This window comes from Rhea pennata, unplaced genomic scaffold, assembly GCF_028389875.1.
Source record: "Rhea pennata isolate bPtePen1 unplaced genomic scaffold, bPtePen1.pri scaffold_33, whole genome shotgun sequence".
In the NCBI taxonomy this organism is placed as follows: domain Eukaryota; kingdom Metazoa; phylum Chordata; class Aves; order Rheiformes; family Rheidae; genus Rhea; species Rhea pennata.
The window spans coordinates 2,798,645-2,813,638 of NW_026907680.1; the positions used below are offsets into that span (position 1 = coordinate 2,798,645).

General features: G+C 42.7%; 1 protein-coding gene across 1 annotated transcript; it reads right to left on the reverse strand.

The window, feature by feature from the left end:
- Positions 1–1,123: 1,123 nt before the first annotated feature.
- On the reverse strand, positions 1,124–14,128 carry LOC134154714 (transmembrane protein 209-like). Its single transcript, XM_062601392.1, has 15 exons — positions 14,071–14,128; positions 12,934–13,060; positions 12,759–12,817; positions 11,887–12,018; positions 10,663–10,901; positions 10,039–10,243; positions 9,391–9,566; positions 8,366–8,437; positions 7,133–7,229; positions 5,445–5,570; positions 4,911–5,008; positions 2,862–2,976; positions 2,664–2,761; positions 1,770–1,843; positions 1,124–1,178 (listed from the first exon to the last, which is right to left on the reverse strand). The coding sequence occupies exons 1-15, from the start codon at positions 14,126–14,128 to the stop codon at positions 1,124–1,126; spliced, it is 1,731 nt and encodes a 576-aa protein (XP_062457376.1).
- Positions 14,129–14,994: the final 866 nt, after the last annotated feature.

The following is a 14,994-nucleotide window of genomic DNA, read 5'->3' on the forward strand; positions in this document are numbered from 1 at the left end:
GCCGGCGGCCCCAGAGCTTGACTCGTTCCCGAGAAGCCGGAGGCTCTGGCCAGGCGGCGGCCGCTCGCCCCCAGGAGAAAAAAAGAGAAAAAAGCCATTTCTGGGCACGCTCTGGCGAGGCAGCAGGAACTTCGGGGTGTTCCCGTAAGTTCCTGGGATGAGCCCATGCAGGTGTATCCACTCTGGTTTCATGCAGGGATGCTGAAGCCACATGCCAGTCTGCAAGGCCCTAAAAGTAAGGAGCTGCTAGCAGAAAAGCTAATGTGAGAAATAAAAGAATTTTTAAAAAATTAAAAAGCAAAGGCAGGGTAACGTTCTAGTCGTACTCAATCACCCACAACATCTTCTGTCTCGTAAGATGGTCACATTTGAATGGTATGGTTATTTTGTTTTGTTTTAAATCTATTTTAAAAATACCTACTGAAACCAGCAAGTCAAAAAGTTTTCTCTTTCCCTTATATCTGCGGTGGAGACACCTGAAGCATCCAGAGAGGTCACAAAATCCAATTATTCCAATGAGCAGGGATAAAAGACAACGTCCTTTCAGATCGCATGTAATTAAATTAACCAAAAATCAGTGTAAGCGCTAACTTGGCGCCTGTTATGCCCGTCTGGAATCTCTTGGATCTTGTGAATCCGGCAGTTGGCATCGTTGCAGTAACTGTCTTTTCAAGGGACTGCTCGCCAGCGAGCGGCTGGGTACAACTGCGGGAGACACGTCCCAGCTGTGCTGTTGCATTCCACCCTCAAACGCAGCAAGCGCGGGTTCATTGCTGAGCCCTGCGGGCAGTTAAGCTCTTTAGAGTGCTTGAAGAGTAAATGCAACAGAAATAGCAAGGGGGGTTTAAATACGATTTGTTAAGGTGAGGAGCCAAATAGAAAAGACCTGCCTGGAGTTCCTGTTTAGATACATTTCATCAGTAAAAAACAATACAACGTTTTACAGAGTATCCTCCCCAAAACTGTACAGAAATTACAAACATTTCCCCTCTGTCCATAAAGCAGAGTTTAAATTATCCCATTTCATAGTCCATATTCAAGGCAACAAGTGAAACGATGCTGCTCAGTTCGTCTTGTCGGAGAAGCAGGATCGTTCTTCTGAGCTGCAGTCCTGCTAGAGATGTTACTCTCCAAACACCCCTAGAACGTTGACTCCTGATGCACCAAAATTCACTCGCCTGCAAAAACAGCATTATAATGATAAGACACAAGTAAGTTAAAGCTCCTATTTAAAACAAATCTTCATTACAAGAAAAACTGCCAATCCCGCACATCAGCATTTTAACATTTATGTAGGTATCGTGTTTCACCTCGAATTAAAGACAGCTCTTTCAGAACAAAAAAGTCCGGACATTGCTTTTATGTCAGTGCAGCTTTCACTGTGCACTCGAAACTCCTCTTGTTATGCCAAAACCAAGAGATTACAGCACTATGGCAGTGTCTGTCTCCTGTTTATAAATAGCACAGTACTTCTAGCAAGAAGGTAGCAACCTGGTTGTCTGGCCAAGGCCACTATTCCGCAGCATGGACTCCACAGGATTTTTCAGCCAGCACAAGACCAAAGAAAAGCACAAAACATTTCCTGCACGCTCATGCACACAAAACTGACATGATTTTGTAAAAAGGCTGCCATTACTTAAAATGAGAAGAGCATTTTAATTCCATCAGTATCGTCCTATGATAGCAACTTCAGTTACGGTATTTCAAAACAGAAAGCTCCTGCTCGGATCTCATGCGCAGCGCAATGATACGGAACGTTTGACACTTACCCAAGCATCCCAGATTCTTTTGTCTTTATGATGTACAGAAACATAAGCAATGTATGGAACATGTTGTTTCTGCCCTGAATACCACGGGAAGAGAAAAAAACTTGGAAATGAAATCACATGCAAACAACCACACTAATATCTTAGAATGTCTTATTTAAAACAACTGTCATCCCCTGTCCTGATCTTAGGTGGAGCAGCACAATTTTTCCTTCAAAACGTTTTGCAAGATACATATACTGCGGTGTGCGCCCTGTCGGCCTGTTACATCATCAGAGATGAGAAAAAACTATAACAGAGACCTCGCGAAATGGTATTACAGCTTAGACTGCTGGGGTTTTGCCTCAATTCTTATCTTTCAATTAGGCAAACACCAGAAAAAGACCAAGCTTGTTTTCTAGATGGATTATCACCCTCAAATATTTTTAAATGCTTTTTAAAAGAGCTTTTCTGAAATCAGAAAATCAATTCACAATCGGGGCTCAATAATAAAATCAAGATGTACAGGAAAAGTCTAGTATTTTGATATTGAGATTAGATGTTTCCCTCCAAAAACTCGTACAGACAAGCATCAGTCTCGTTGGCACTGAGGAATAGCAACACACCTCAGAGCTTACATAAATTAGGATTTTAGAATAAATCATCAGAAAATAAACAACAAGAGGAAGCTGCTGCCTGGGCACTGATGTACCTAAGTTAGGCACTGAAGCTATCGTTCAGCAGCAGACTAAATACCACATGATGGTCAAAGATCGTGGTAACATTTGCTTTCTGCACCGAGCCAGCCTACATATTCAATAGATGTGGCTAGTTCCAAAGGAAAAGGAAGAATGAAAAAGAAACAGATCAGGTCTGCTCAAGGTTTCCTGACAGCAGAAAAAACTAACACGATCATACCTCGGGCAGATTGTAGACCTGGCGGTGGTAGATCAGCTCATAGTGGGGTGGATTGATGTTGCTTTGGTAGATGCAAAATACATTTTCATTTGTAATGTCTGTGAATTAAAGTTTTAAAATAAGATAGGGATTTTAAGAGCGCTGATGGGATCCAAGCAGGAAACAGCAGCTAAACAAGCAGTCCAAGAATGCCAATACCTGGTTTATCTGGTGTTTGCATAAAGTGTTGGGCAGTGAAGGTTTTGCCATCGGGGTATTTGGGGCTAGGGGGCAGTCTGGCATCGAGGTAAGTGCAGAATATGTGCATAAGGATCTGTGCAAACAAAAACAAATCTCATTTTAGTATCATTAAGAAGACTGACAGTACAGCAGCTTTCTTTCCATAATCTCAGACATTAGTTAGGGTATTTGAGAGTCTGTTGCTGCATCATGGACTTAATTAATCCCACCATGTTTAGAAGCCCAAGGCAGCTTAACACTTAGAGCACTGAATTCAATGGTCCAGGGCACGCCACAGGCATCAAGACAAGTTTATTCTTCCTGTAAATGAAATCCTTTCAGTCACAACATGTTAAAATGTGCTGCATGTGAACTGAACTCCTGACATACAAGTAACTATCTTCACATCTCACAGAATTTGCAAAGTCACAGATCTGAATAGCATGTATAGGACAAACTACAAGATACCTGATTTCATGATGGTTTCTACGCTAGCTGCAAAGATTTGGCTTAGAGAGGCCGATCCAATCTAATGACAACTTTTCCAAACACTACACTTACCCAGCAAGTTGCTCATCTCTTGTCAAAAATGGCAAAACAAAATCAATGGACAAACTTGAACTGCTCATGAATCTTACCAGCTCTCAACATTTTGGAAGAAAGTCCTAGAACAAGTATCTTCTTAGCTAACAGCGAGAAAATCGCAGTACTGCATGTTGTGTTTTAACTCTTACAGTAGAGTTCTCAACATTCTTTGGGTGCAGCGTGACCAAATTACTCTGTAGTATGATACCTCCTGTGTTCAACATAGGATTTGTTTGGCAGACAAAAGAATTTCTATGGGCTAAATGCCCAAAGCCTCAAGAGGTCTAGAGGAAATTATTGCTTTAAGTTGCATGCAATGAGACTAACATTACTGTTAAAAACTCTTCATTTGGCACTTATTGTCTTAAGTTAATGCCAAAGCTTCGAGACAAGTGTTCAATATTAATTTCATCTGTTATATCAGAACTTCTTTCCCAGAATCTTTACAAGTTTAGTACATTGTGCAGTACTATCTCTCTTAGCTGGTTTCATTAAAAGACAATGAATTCAGGGTGTGATGGTCTGTGTTACGCTTGTCATTCCCAAATATTTAGTCATCTTCACAACTAGAAAATCAAATCTTATTTCAAGACAGATTTTGCTCAGCTTTAGCTTCCAGCAATTCAATCTTGTTGCATCTTTGTCAGCAAGGTTGTAAAACTTGCATATGAATCTTCTTTCTGCTTCTCCCCAGGAACTGAACATCTATAGAGGGAATCAAATCACCTGAACTCTCCTTTCAAATACAGAGTTCAACTGAAGAGTCACACGTGAAGCTTGTTCTCCACTCCCTGGATTATCTTGTGGCCTTTCTTTTATCTATTTCAGTTGAATTTTCAAGTCACTGTATTCACTGAAGTGCTTTCTCCTGACCTTTTGCATTAATTGGCTAAGCATGACTACAAGTCTGTTCTCAAGTAAGATAATGTAATGCCTGTGGATTTCTCAAGAAATTACTGAATTAAATAAACATGAAGACACGCCACTTAATCCGTTTGTTCTTCTAACCATTACAGCAAAGGAAAATTTTAAGGTTCATCTTGCATGAGAAATTATGAGGTTTGGTTAAAGCAGACTTTTTTTCTTTTCTTTTTTTTTTTCTTTTTTTTTTTTTAATAAGGTAAGAATATTGCTCTAACAAATCCGCAACCTTCTGTCAGGTTGCTCCCAAAACAGTTACCTGACTGACATCTCAGATGAGTCTAAATAAGAGGCCGGCTTAAGACTAAGACATGAAATCGCATTTTTGTGATCTGCACAATGTCCAATCCCATTGGCATTATTCCTTGCATAATTTCACTGACTACAATGGGATTATCAGGATAGGGAGGCAAACAGGATTTTGACCATGTTCCTCAAAAGACTTAATTGCTACCACACACAAAAATCTACCCTGAAAGACACACTTTAGGAAGTTATATTAAGCCTTCTTTGAAAACTTACAGCACAGTCAGTGGGCAAGTCAGCATCCCACTTACGGCCCTTGAAATCTCCTCCTCTGTTCCATCGGAATGAGCTCATGTATCCTCCCTGAGAAAGCTCTGAAAAAACAAAATTTATTCAGCTACTGGAGGTTGAAGGTGCAAGAAGGACATATTTGACACTAGCTTCAAGAACACTGCATGTATTTTCAGTGCACAAAATAGGAAAAATTAAACTAAGGAAGTGCTTATAAAGATATAAAGTTAGGGGAGTGGAGTTTACAAGGTATTTTTTATTGGTAATTAATGAAGGGATTAAATAGGACACTTCACACCCCAAACTGAGAGAAGAAATAAAAACTTCCATGCCAAGTCCCACATCATTACATTGGTCTGAAAAGAGGAAGTTGCAAAAACTACCTCTGCTACTTGAAAAGCAGCTCTTCTCCCTGCTGTGACTGTAGTTCAAACCTCTTAATTGATGGGGTATCTGACACCACTGACGCTTGACCCAGCTAACGGAAACGTTTTAAAGTCAGTATGGTTGACCACATACCTTTGACCCTTTCAACCAAATACTCTTGGTTCGCTGCAATATCCAAATACTGCATTATAGCGTACAGAGTTGGCATGACTGGAGCTTTAACAAGCGCTGCTTGTTTCAGATTGCTGATGCTGGCTTCTGCATGCGACAAGAGCCAGCACGACATCTGCATCCACGACAGAAATTTGAACATTCTCCCTTACAAGACGTTAACAAATGCAATGTTACAAGGAGGAACTGGCTTTTTTGTCTCACTATTTACTAAGGTAACTTACTAAGATAATTTACTAAGATTTATACACAGTTAACAGCTTATCCAATACTCCAAATGTTTGTTTCCAATCCCAGTGAAGTACTAGCTGTCTCCCTTAAACCACACAACATAAACGCTATGCAGCACTGTGCAGTCGCAAAAGACGACAGTTCCTTATCTGAAGGGCTTGCATTCCAAAAGAAAACAGAAACCTATAGTGTGAAAAAGGGAAGAAGTAACATCCATTTTAAAGAGCAGTAGGAGGGCAGCAAGGTAGAGATGAGGTCAGTAAGTGATCAGTTTTTCACAGGCACCACAACAGATGCAGATCTTGAGGACAGACTACAAACAGGCCAAAAAAAAGTAGGCTTTGTTTAAATGAAGCCTATCAAATCCTGCTCTTGATTGAGGGGGATATGCATGTGATAGGGCAACGGAAGGAGTTCCTTCAGAGTTGCACTATGAAATTTTAGCTAGAATTCTAGCTCATCAAAATGCTTAAAAAGGAGGGGGGGGACCCCAAAACAGCAAAAATCAACTGCCCCAACCAAAAGATCTTTTCTTCTAATGCCCATAGCTCTCCAAAATCCACCTGAGATTATCCTCCCCAACCCCACTTAGTGCTACACCTAGTACTTAAATAATCTTTAATGTATCTTAATCTTAAAATGATCTTAGATCTTAAATGCAAACGATTAATAGCCTATCTGTGATAACAGAACTATTCTAAGTTAAAATAAATAAATAAATAAACTTTAATGTATCTTAACCTTAAAATGATCTTAGATCTTAAATGCAAACGATTAATCGCCTGTGATAACAGAATTAATTTAAGTTAAAATAAATAAATAAATAAATACTTCCTAGGTCTATAGATTTATTATTATCACAGTCATAAGATGACTTCTCAGTTCTTAAACAATATTTGGATACAATGTATCACATCTAAGTTTTCATAAAACTTTTTGTGGCCTGTTTGCTTTCAGACAAGATAGCAGGTAACAATTTAAGGAAGTAACAGCAATAGGTTTTTCAGGAAGTAGCTGATTTTAAGGAAGTTTGGAAAGACACATACTAACATAGACAGAGAGGGCTGACAGGCAACCATCCTTGCAACGTGTGATAGTTTTCTGACAGTTTAAGATACAAGGATGTTAATCTGAGCCTTTAACTCTCCAGGAATGAATTCAGAGGAAACAAGAGGCTTAAGAATTTTATGCTATTGCAGCATCAGCATGCCTTTATCAGTATTTCCAGAAATCCTATGAAGAATCCTTCCAGTTTAGTAAAATGCATTACATGAAGCAAAGATCACACCAATACAAACAGGAAACGGAACTGTAATTCTTAGCAGACTTGTTTTCTATACTACCTATGCAGTGCCCTGCTATGGGGTGGCCTGCTACCAACCACCACAGCGAACCCCCCAGTTACTCTATCATCATACCTCCAACCTGCATTTCTGGGTACCCCATTCTTCTCAGCTGACTGCTCACAGACTCAATCTCTTGTACAAGTGGCACTAAAATAGTCTCATTAATCCACTAGGAAAGAGAAATGCAAAAATTAAAAAGCTTAGAAGCAACAAGAATGTGACAAAAATGTTAGTTTACTCTCTAGTCAGCATCACTGTTACAATCACAAAGGAGTTTAACAACAGGAACTTTGAAGTCAACCAAGGAGGAAAAGTAATTAAGAGCATCAATTTAGATAGGGGTGATTGGCTCTAGAAAGACCCTCTAAAATGCCAAAAATCCACTATAGAGGACTTGGGAAAACAAATCTCCAGAAAGCAGTGATACTGATAAAGCTTTCCTGAACAATGAGAAAAGGGGTATTCTGAGGCACTGCACGTCACTCATAGTGGTAATTTAAACTTTCATGGGTCCACTCCCTCTCAAAACCCTTTCAGGAAATGAAGAGCCTGATAAACACAGTATGTGACACTTGTATGTGACACAGTTTGGGAACTGAAGCCAAGCTGCCTGTAGGTTTATGAACAGATGCTTAGGAATCTGGTACAGAACAGTCATAATCCCACATCTCATAGAAATCTTTTACTTTTCACTCGTCCCACTACTTAGAAGAACTACATACGTGATAGTTGCTGACTGAAGGGGTAATTCAAAGTTAGGCTTACAAATTATTTTGTCATAGTATGTGATTGTATTTCCTTTGCCAAAGCAATTGCCTAAGACCAAAATTTTCTTTTTGTTTTCTTATTACACTCCTCAAGGCTGTTGGAAAAAGTCAACGGGCTGGCATTTCCCATGCTTTATTTGAGTCCAGAAGGAGTTTGAAATACAGGAGAAAAAAAACAGAAAAAATTCAGAAATTTGGGTCGTAGAAAGAAAAAACAAGTCTTTTCACATCCACTGTGTGTTAAGATGCACGTGTCTTCATTCAAAGGTGGGTGAACTTTACAACTGTGAAGTTTTCAGAACAGAAAACACCTAGGCCAGCAAGTGCAAAAGTTCAGGTTGAAAATGTGTCCTAATACTTCTTTGTTACAAGCATGCTGTTTTAGTCTCCATGTCCAAGCCCACCCTAATCCTCAAATAGACTCAAATATGTAATTCTTCTCACTTCCTTAGGTATACATGGAGCACTGAGGTACTTTTTCATTCTGCTGTACCTATTCTAACAGCAAGAACAGGCAGTTCACAGGGACTGGACTTACACTTCTGAACCTAGCGGTCCAGGAATCCAGGTAATCAAGCTGTCGTCGATTCATGATCACCCTTGCCCAAACCTATGGAAAGAACATTATTACCTACATACAGCAACCTAACAGAATACTAAAGAGTTTTTAGGCCCTAAGATGTTTTCTGACCGCAGCCACAGCACATAATGCAAATTGCATTTGTTCCAGAACTCTCATCTAATGGCTGTATCATGTGAATTCTACAGTAGCTTACCATACTACTCTCCTACTCTCTTTTCACAGTACACTAAATCTCCCGTGAGTCCAAATGCACAGTTTTGCGTTCCCTGCTCTGTTAGGATAAAATTGGTCCAAGTTGCAGGGTAGACTAAGTTAATGTACGACATAAAGAAAACAGATCAAATTTAATTAAAAGCTACATTAATGACATTCTTTTGAATCAGACTTATTCCAGACACAAGTGTAAAGGAGAACAATTTTACACACCTTCAACTATTTCACTACATTAGGTACAGGTCAGTTTCCAGTCAATTTTTATGTCACAAGTTTATTTTATCCAGAGGACAAAATGGTAAAAAAAAGTTCCGCAACCACCATTCTTGAGTTGAACTCAAAGTCTGTCTGTTCTCAGATCACACAGTAATATTAAACAACTTCAGATAAAATAATTCTGAACAGTTGGCCAAACCAACAGAAGTTTCCAGCTTTCCACCGTGGCCCACACGGTGAGTATTAGTTAATTACAAAGACCACAAAGCATGAAACCTGAAATTCTCTCAGGAGTCAGTTTTCCACCTAAACACAGGTACCTTGTTCACCAAGGAAGAAATCATTTTACAATTTTACAATTGTAAAATTTTACAGTCTGGAATTTGAAATGTATACCCCTTGTGGCAAAAAGTCTTACAAGCTGTATGAAGATGGTTAAATGCTATAGGATTTCTCCCTTTCTAGCACCGTTGACGGAGTTCACATTTGGATGGAGCCACATATTTTAGAGCCCTGTTTTTCTCTCTTGGCTCCTTTGGTGCTGAGCTTACTTCTTCTGCAGTCAGTGGAGAGCTCAGACGAGCTTCGTCCTTGTGTGCTGACGGAGCTTGGGGCATGCAAGCCACCTGATACTGGTACTTTCTCAGCACCTGTGCTTGCTCTACTAAGGAACGGCTGTAGTTCCAAAAGGTTGGGCTGCTGGAAGGAGAGCTGGAACATGAACTTGCTGAAATGACATTGAACAGCCATAAAATTATCACCAAGTAATCACAGAAGCAACACTGCAGGCAATAGGTCACTATATTAAGGCTTTGACAGGAGAGATGTGCTCTTCAATTATCATAAATACATACACCAAAATCTGTCTGCATAAACACTGATTTCATCTTTATATTAATAAGGCACTGTCCCTATCCCAGACAAAAACTGCCTGCAGGTAATTCACCACCTTTAGCTCAACTGCCTTCTCCACAAAATATCCCTCTCATCGAGGTGATAAAGCCCTTCAACTCATTGTAGTCCACTATACACAACAAATGCTACAGAGATTATTAGTATATCTATAATATAGACTAGTACTTCAGCAGCTCTCTTTCTGTGCAGGAATCTTTTCCAACTTTTCTCATCCACTCCTCATCAATAAAACCAACATCCCCTCCTTGCCAAGCTTTTCAGGCTACATGAAGTTATTTATGTACCCAATTGAAGTCTACGCTGTTTCTCTTCTTCGCTTCGAAGGTACTTTTGCAGTGACTTGCGGTCTGTGATTTCATCATCTTGACTCATACGGGAATTATACCGCATTGGTGAAAAGTGGCAACGAGACCTTAGCCCGGTGCTTTCCACTGGCCCAACACTTGAGGCATATGGTGAACCAGCAGGAGAAGAGCTGAAGCTGGAAAGCTTTGGGAAACAAAAGCAAACAGTTGTGTCACATGAGGAAAGTGAGAGTTCCATTTTGACTTTATAAACTAAATGAATAGATCGACTCAACATAAGAATTGATTACTCTGCTGATTGCTGCTATAAAATATGCTCTCGTTTGGGGGAAGGTTTTTGCTATTTTGTAGTTACATTCTAGTTTCTTATTTTTGCTGTGCTCTGAAACAAGCTAGCTACTCTAAAACAAATAAATTAACACCAGGGAAAGAGGATGAATACTGACAAGACAAATTTCATCTGCTTTGCAAACAAAGCGAACACACACACAGGACCCTCCACTGCCGGCCGCACACCTCCAATGGCTTACAGCACGATAGGACACGATAAAGACACGAGAAGCAAAGCCAAACCGTTCCCCTTGAAGCCACCTTGGTCATTACCTTACTGTAGCTGCTGCTTGGTGAATAGGTTAACGCACTGCTATAAGAAGCGCTGTTGCTTGACAGAGCCTGCCGCTGAGGGCTGTACCCTGAGATACAACCAGAAGTAAACTTTGGACTGGCCCTGAAGGGCCGGGATGGGCTGTAACTCAGCACAGTTTGACCCTGGACTCTAGGAGAAGGCGTAGAAGAAGGGACTTTCTTCGCTGCCAGCTCATGTGCTGGAATTATTTGTACCGCTGCAATAAGCAAAAAAACCCACAATCAGCACTGTACATGCAGCAGCCCAGAACTCTCCTCCTCACTTTAAATACACAGCAAAACACACATACACAACTCTCTTCCCTTAAGGAAATTCTAGGACACTAAAAAGACTATTCTAGTCTGACCCCTACAGGATTCAGCAGTCAACCCCAAAGACATAAAAATCAGAAAACTGAGACACGTGATCATAATTCAATACAAATTCTACAATTTAAAATTTCAGTTAAATTCTACCAAGCACCTTTGCATAGCCCGAGGCAATTATTTAACTTATTTGGTCAGCTACTCTACCTGCCTGCTTCATGTGTCTTTAGCACATCTAATGTCTCATTTACCTGTGCAAACCCAGATATTACACTCCTCAGCTGCGGTGATATAACCCTACTCCTGTATCTGCCGCTCTTTCTCTGGAGACAGCCTAGTAGTATGTAACACATTGTACTAGCACCTTGCTTTTGCTGTATTTTCAAACTCTGCCAAGTTTTTCTATATTTGACAACATCACTTAGACGTTCAGAACTTTTCAGAGCAACTGCTCTCTAGCCTGTCATTTTCAGACTGCACACTAAGGTCTCTTTTCTCTTTCTAATTTGGCGCTCTCCAGTCAGTATGATGATAGTAGGATACCAAATTTAAATACAAACCTATACACTCTGCCTTGTTCTCAATCCCATTTATAGGTTACAAATTCCTTGTCCAGCTTCATAAAGTTTAAGTCTCTCTCACTGCCCTTTAACAGCCCACTCTCCTTTTCTCCTTTTGTATTGGTTGCTTCCACTCCACTTCTCCCCTTAATTGCTCATCAATTTATCACTTTCATTTTGAATTTTTATAGGCTGCAGTTAGTTCATCTTACTGCTCTTGTCAGATGAGGTAACTGAGAACTCACTTCACTAAAGATTCGTGGGCTTGAGAAAGATATCATCTTTAAAAAAAGTATTTATAATTTATAACACCTACCTGCATTCTGCATCCCTAGAAGGATCTGCTGTCTACGAGTCATGACCAAGGTAGTTGGTGCCATTGTGTACTTGAAGTACATCCAAAAATCAAATAAGGCATTCAGACTGAACAGGGATACAAGCGCAAGCTCTAGAACAAACACAAAGGTTTTTATCATGCTAGGCACCATAAACAGGAGTAACAGTAAATGATCTGAGAAAACAAGTTTATACACAAATCAAGAATAGTTTATTGTTAGGGCTACCAATAACTGCCAGTCTGAGCACGGACGTAAGACAACTTCTCCTTTTCATGCAAGAACCATTAGAGATAAATTTCCTTTCTATATTGAAATTCATTTCTGTTGCTACAATATGTATTTGTAAAAGCGAAAGGTATTTTCCAGACAGGATACAAAGCACTGCAATGAAGTTTCATGCTATTTATCAAGTGTCTTCTGCCAAACCTTCTGTCACTCGTTACCTGACATTGCTCTCACTCTTCTTCCTTTTCATCCGCTAATAGTATTAGATACAATTACTTTTGAGCCTACTCATTTGAAACCAAATTTGATTATTTGGAAATGTCCTGCAGCCCTACAATACAACACAACGCTATTATTTCAACTATTCCCCAAAGCCTTATTGCACACATTAAACACATTTAAGGTAGGAAACCTGTTCTTCACACTCTTTCTTACTTGTCACTAAAATGATGAAATTCCAACAGCACCAAAAGGGATAAAGGAAAACAAAATGAAGCTTGGTTATTAAAAAACAACAACAACAACGAAAAACCCCAAACCTTAAAAATGCTTTCCCCAGCAAGAAGAATGAAGGCTGAAACCTTCCCTCCTCCCTAAAACTAATTCATATGCTGTGACAACTCACCAATATACCAGAGCGGCCAAAATGCGATGTTGTAATAGGAACTTATAAGTTTTCCAGTCCTAAAAAGAAAAGGAAGAAGCGATCAATTTAACAGTAACTGGGTCCTATGAAATATTTAAGCATATACAAAGTAGAATGCTTTACTTAGTTGAGTCAGATATAACAATCAACATACATGTCAGTATATATCATCCCCCCAACAGACATATTAAGGAGGCCCCAGGCCCAGACCACTTTCCGCTCTTCAGCCTCCCTCCTAATCTTCACAGTCCTGTCAAGGAGCGAAGCTGCAGAAATCTGTTCTGCCGCCATTGTCTGCAACAGGAAGCACACAAAGAAAGTTAAAGATTGAAAATTTATATACAGTTAGATTCTCACTCTGTACAAGACCTTTAAAAAAGTAAAAAAGCAAAAAGAAATTACATAAAAGGACTTCACATTGAGGTACCAAATCGTGTGCAGTGTTAAGAATGAGCTTCAGTGGTTTAAAAACAAAAAACAAAAAACAAAAACAAAAAACCCAAAACAATATTCCTCTTATAAACTGCATAAGCACTGTCACCTCTTCACAGTGAAACAGTTTCCATTTTCTCCACTGAGGTACAGAGGACAGAAAAGAGAGCCAGATTCCAACAGCGTTTTTGAGAAATAGCATTTTTCGGAATGCTGAGGCAACACTGCCTTCTCCAAGCAAGGAAAACAGACCAAGAAAACATCTTGCACAACCTGGCAGTTTTCCTACTGAAAACACCCACCTATCTCCTTCTGTCAGCTCAGGACAGCTCTGTACCCTCCCCACACCCTCCCCCCTTTACAACACAAAATGCCCTATGTAACAGAAATAACGCTTCCTACATATTCTACTCCTCTCATCACTCTAGCACACACCATGCCACACACACACACACACACGCGCGGGCGCGCTTGTCACCCGCCGGCAGCCCGCCGCACTCCCAGGCCTCGCTGCCAGGCCCTGAGTCGGCAGCGACACCGCCGCTCCGCTCCGCTCCGCCCCCGAGGGCGCCGCGGCCCAGGCCCAGGCCCAGGCCCCGCCCGCCGCCCCCACCGCAGCCGCCTCCAACGATTGGTCGCGCGGACGTGACGTCACCGGAGCAGTTCTGCGGGGGGGAGGGGCGGGGCGGGGGGGAACGCCGTTGCCGGGGAGATGCCGTTAACGGCGGGGGGGGGGGGCGGGGGAGACGAATCTGCTTTTGAAAAACAACGTTCGCCCGTGCACAGCCCGGCCGCTTTCCTACTGAAAACCCCCGCCCGTGTCCGTCTCCAGACCCTCCGCACACCCCCCCGCCTTTACGCCACAAAATGCCGCACACAACAGCAGTAACACTGGCCACTTTCCCTGCTCCTCCCATCAGCGCAGGAAACTGCCACGCCTCCCCCGGCCACAGGCTTCAAAACCTCTCAGCTACTTCGTCGCTGAACACAAACATACAAGAGTTTCCTCAGAGAACACGCGGTTTAACTGAAATGACAGGATTTCACACGCACAGCCCTCTCCCACCTCCACCACCCTAGACCCTTCCCCACACCCCCCCCACTCTGGCACACACCACGACACGCACGGACACTTGTCACCTGCCAGCGGCCCGCCGCGCTCCCAGGCCTCGCTGACAGGCGCTGAGCGCGCACGCCCCGGCTCCCCCGCAGCCAAACCCCGCCGACCACAAGCAGACTCGGCCCCGCAACGAGCAGGCGCCCCGGGAGGGCGGCGACACCGCCGCTCCGCTCCGCTCCGCCCCCGAGGGCGGCCAGGCCCTGCCCCAGGCCCAGGCTCCGCCCGCCGCCCTCACCGCAGCCGCCCTCACCGCAGCCGCCTCCAACGATTGGTCGCGCGGACCCGTGACGTCACCGGAGGCAGTTCCGCGGGGGCGGGGACGCTGTTGACAGGGGGACGCGGATCCCAGCTGGATGCCGTTGCCAGGGGGACGCTCGCGCAGCCGCCCCGGACGCCCCGGCCGATGGTGCCTGCCCGACCCGGCCGCAAGCGGCGCCAGGCGCCATGGCGGCCCCAGCGCGGCGGCCGCGACGCCCCCCGCGCCCTGCCGCCCGCCTTGGCCGCCACCGGCCGTGCCCACACCCGGCTGTACCCTTCCCCTGCTCGGCTCCCACTACGGCCGCGTGCGGGCACACCCCCCGGCTGCCCCACGCCAGAGTCTGGCCAAATGTGTTGCTCCTGCCTGCAAACCTCACCACGAGGAGCAGGGAGGAATAAAAGCAC

What these genes read in the sequence shown, in the direction of transcription:
- LOC134154714 (XM_062601392.1), bottom strand. Translation starts at nt 14,128, where the DNA reads ATGGGAGGAGCAGGGAAAGTGGCCAGTGTTACTGCTGTTGTGTGCGGC. An exon ending in TGTGTGCGGCATTTTGTGGC is followed by an intron (nt 13,061 to 14,070) that starts GTAAAGGCGGGG and finishes CAATGGCGGCAG; the next exon opens with AACAGATTTCTGCAGCTTCG. An exon ending in TTTGGTTGAAAGGGTCAAAG is followed by an intron (nt 5,009 to 5,444) that starts GTATGTGGTCAA and finishes TTGTTTTTTCAG; the next exon opens with AGCTTTCTCAGGGAGGATAC.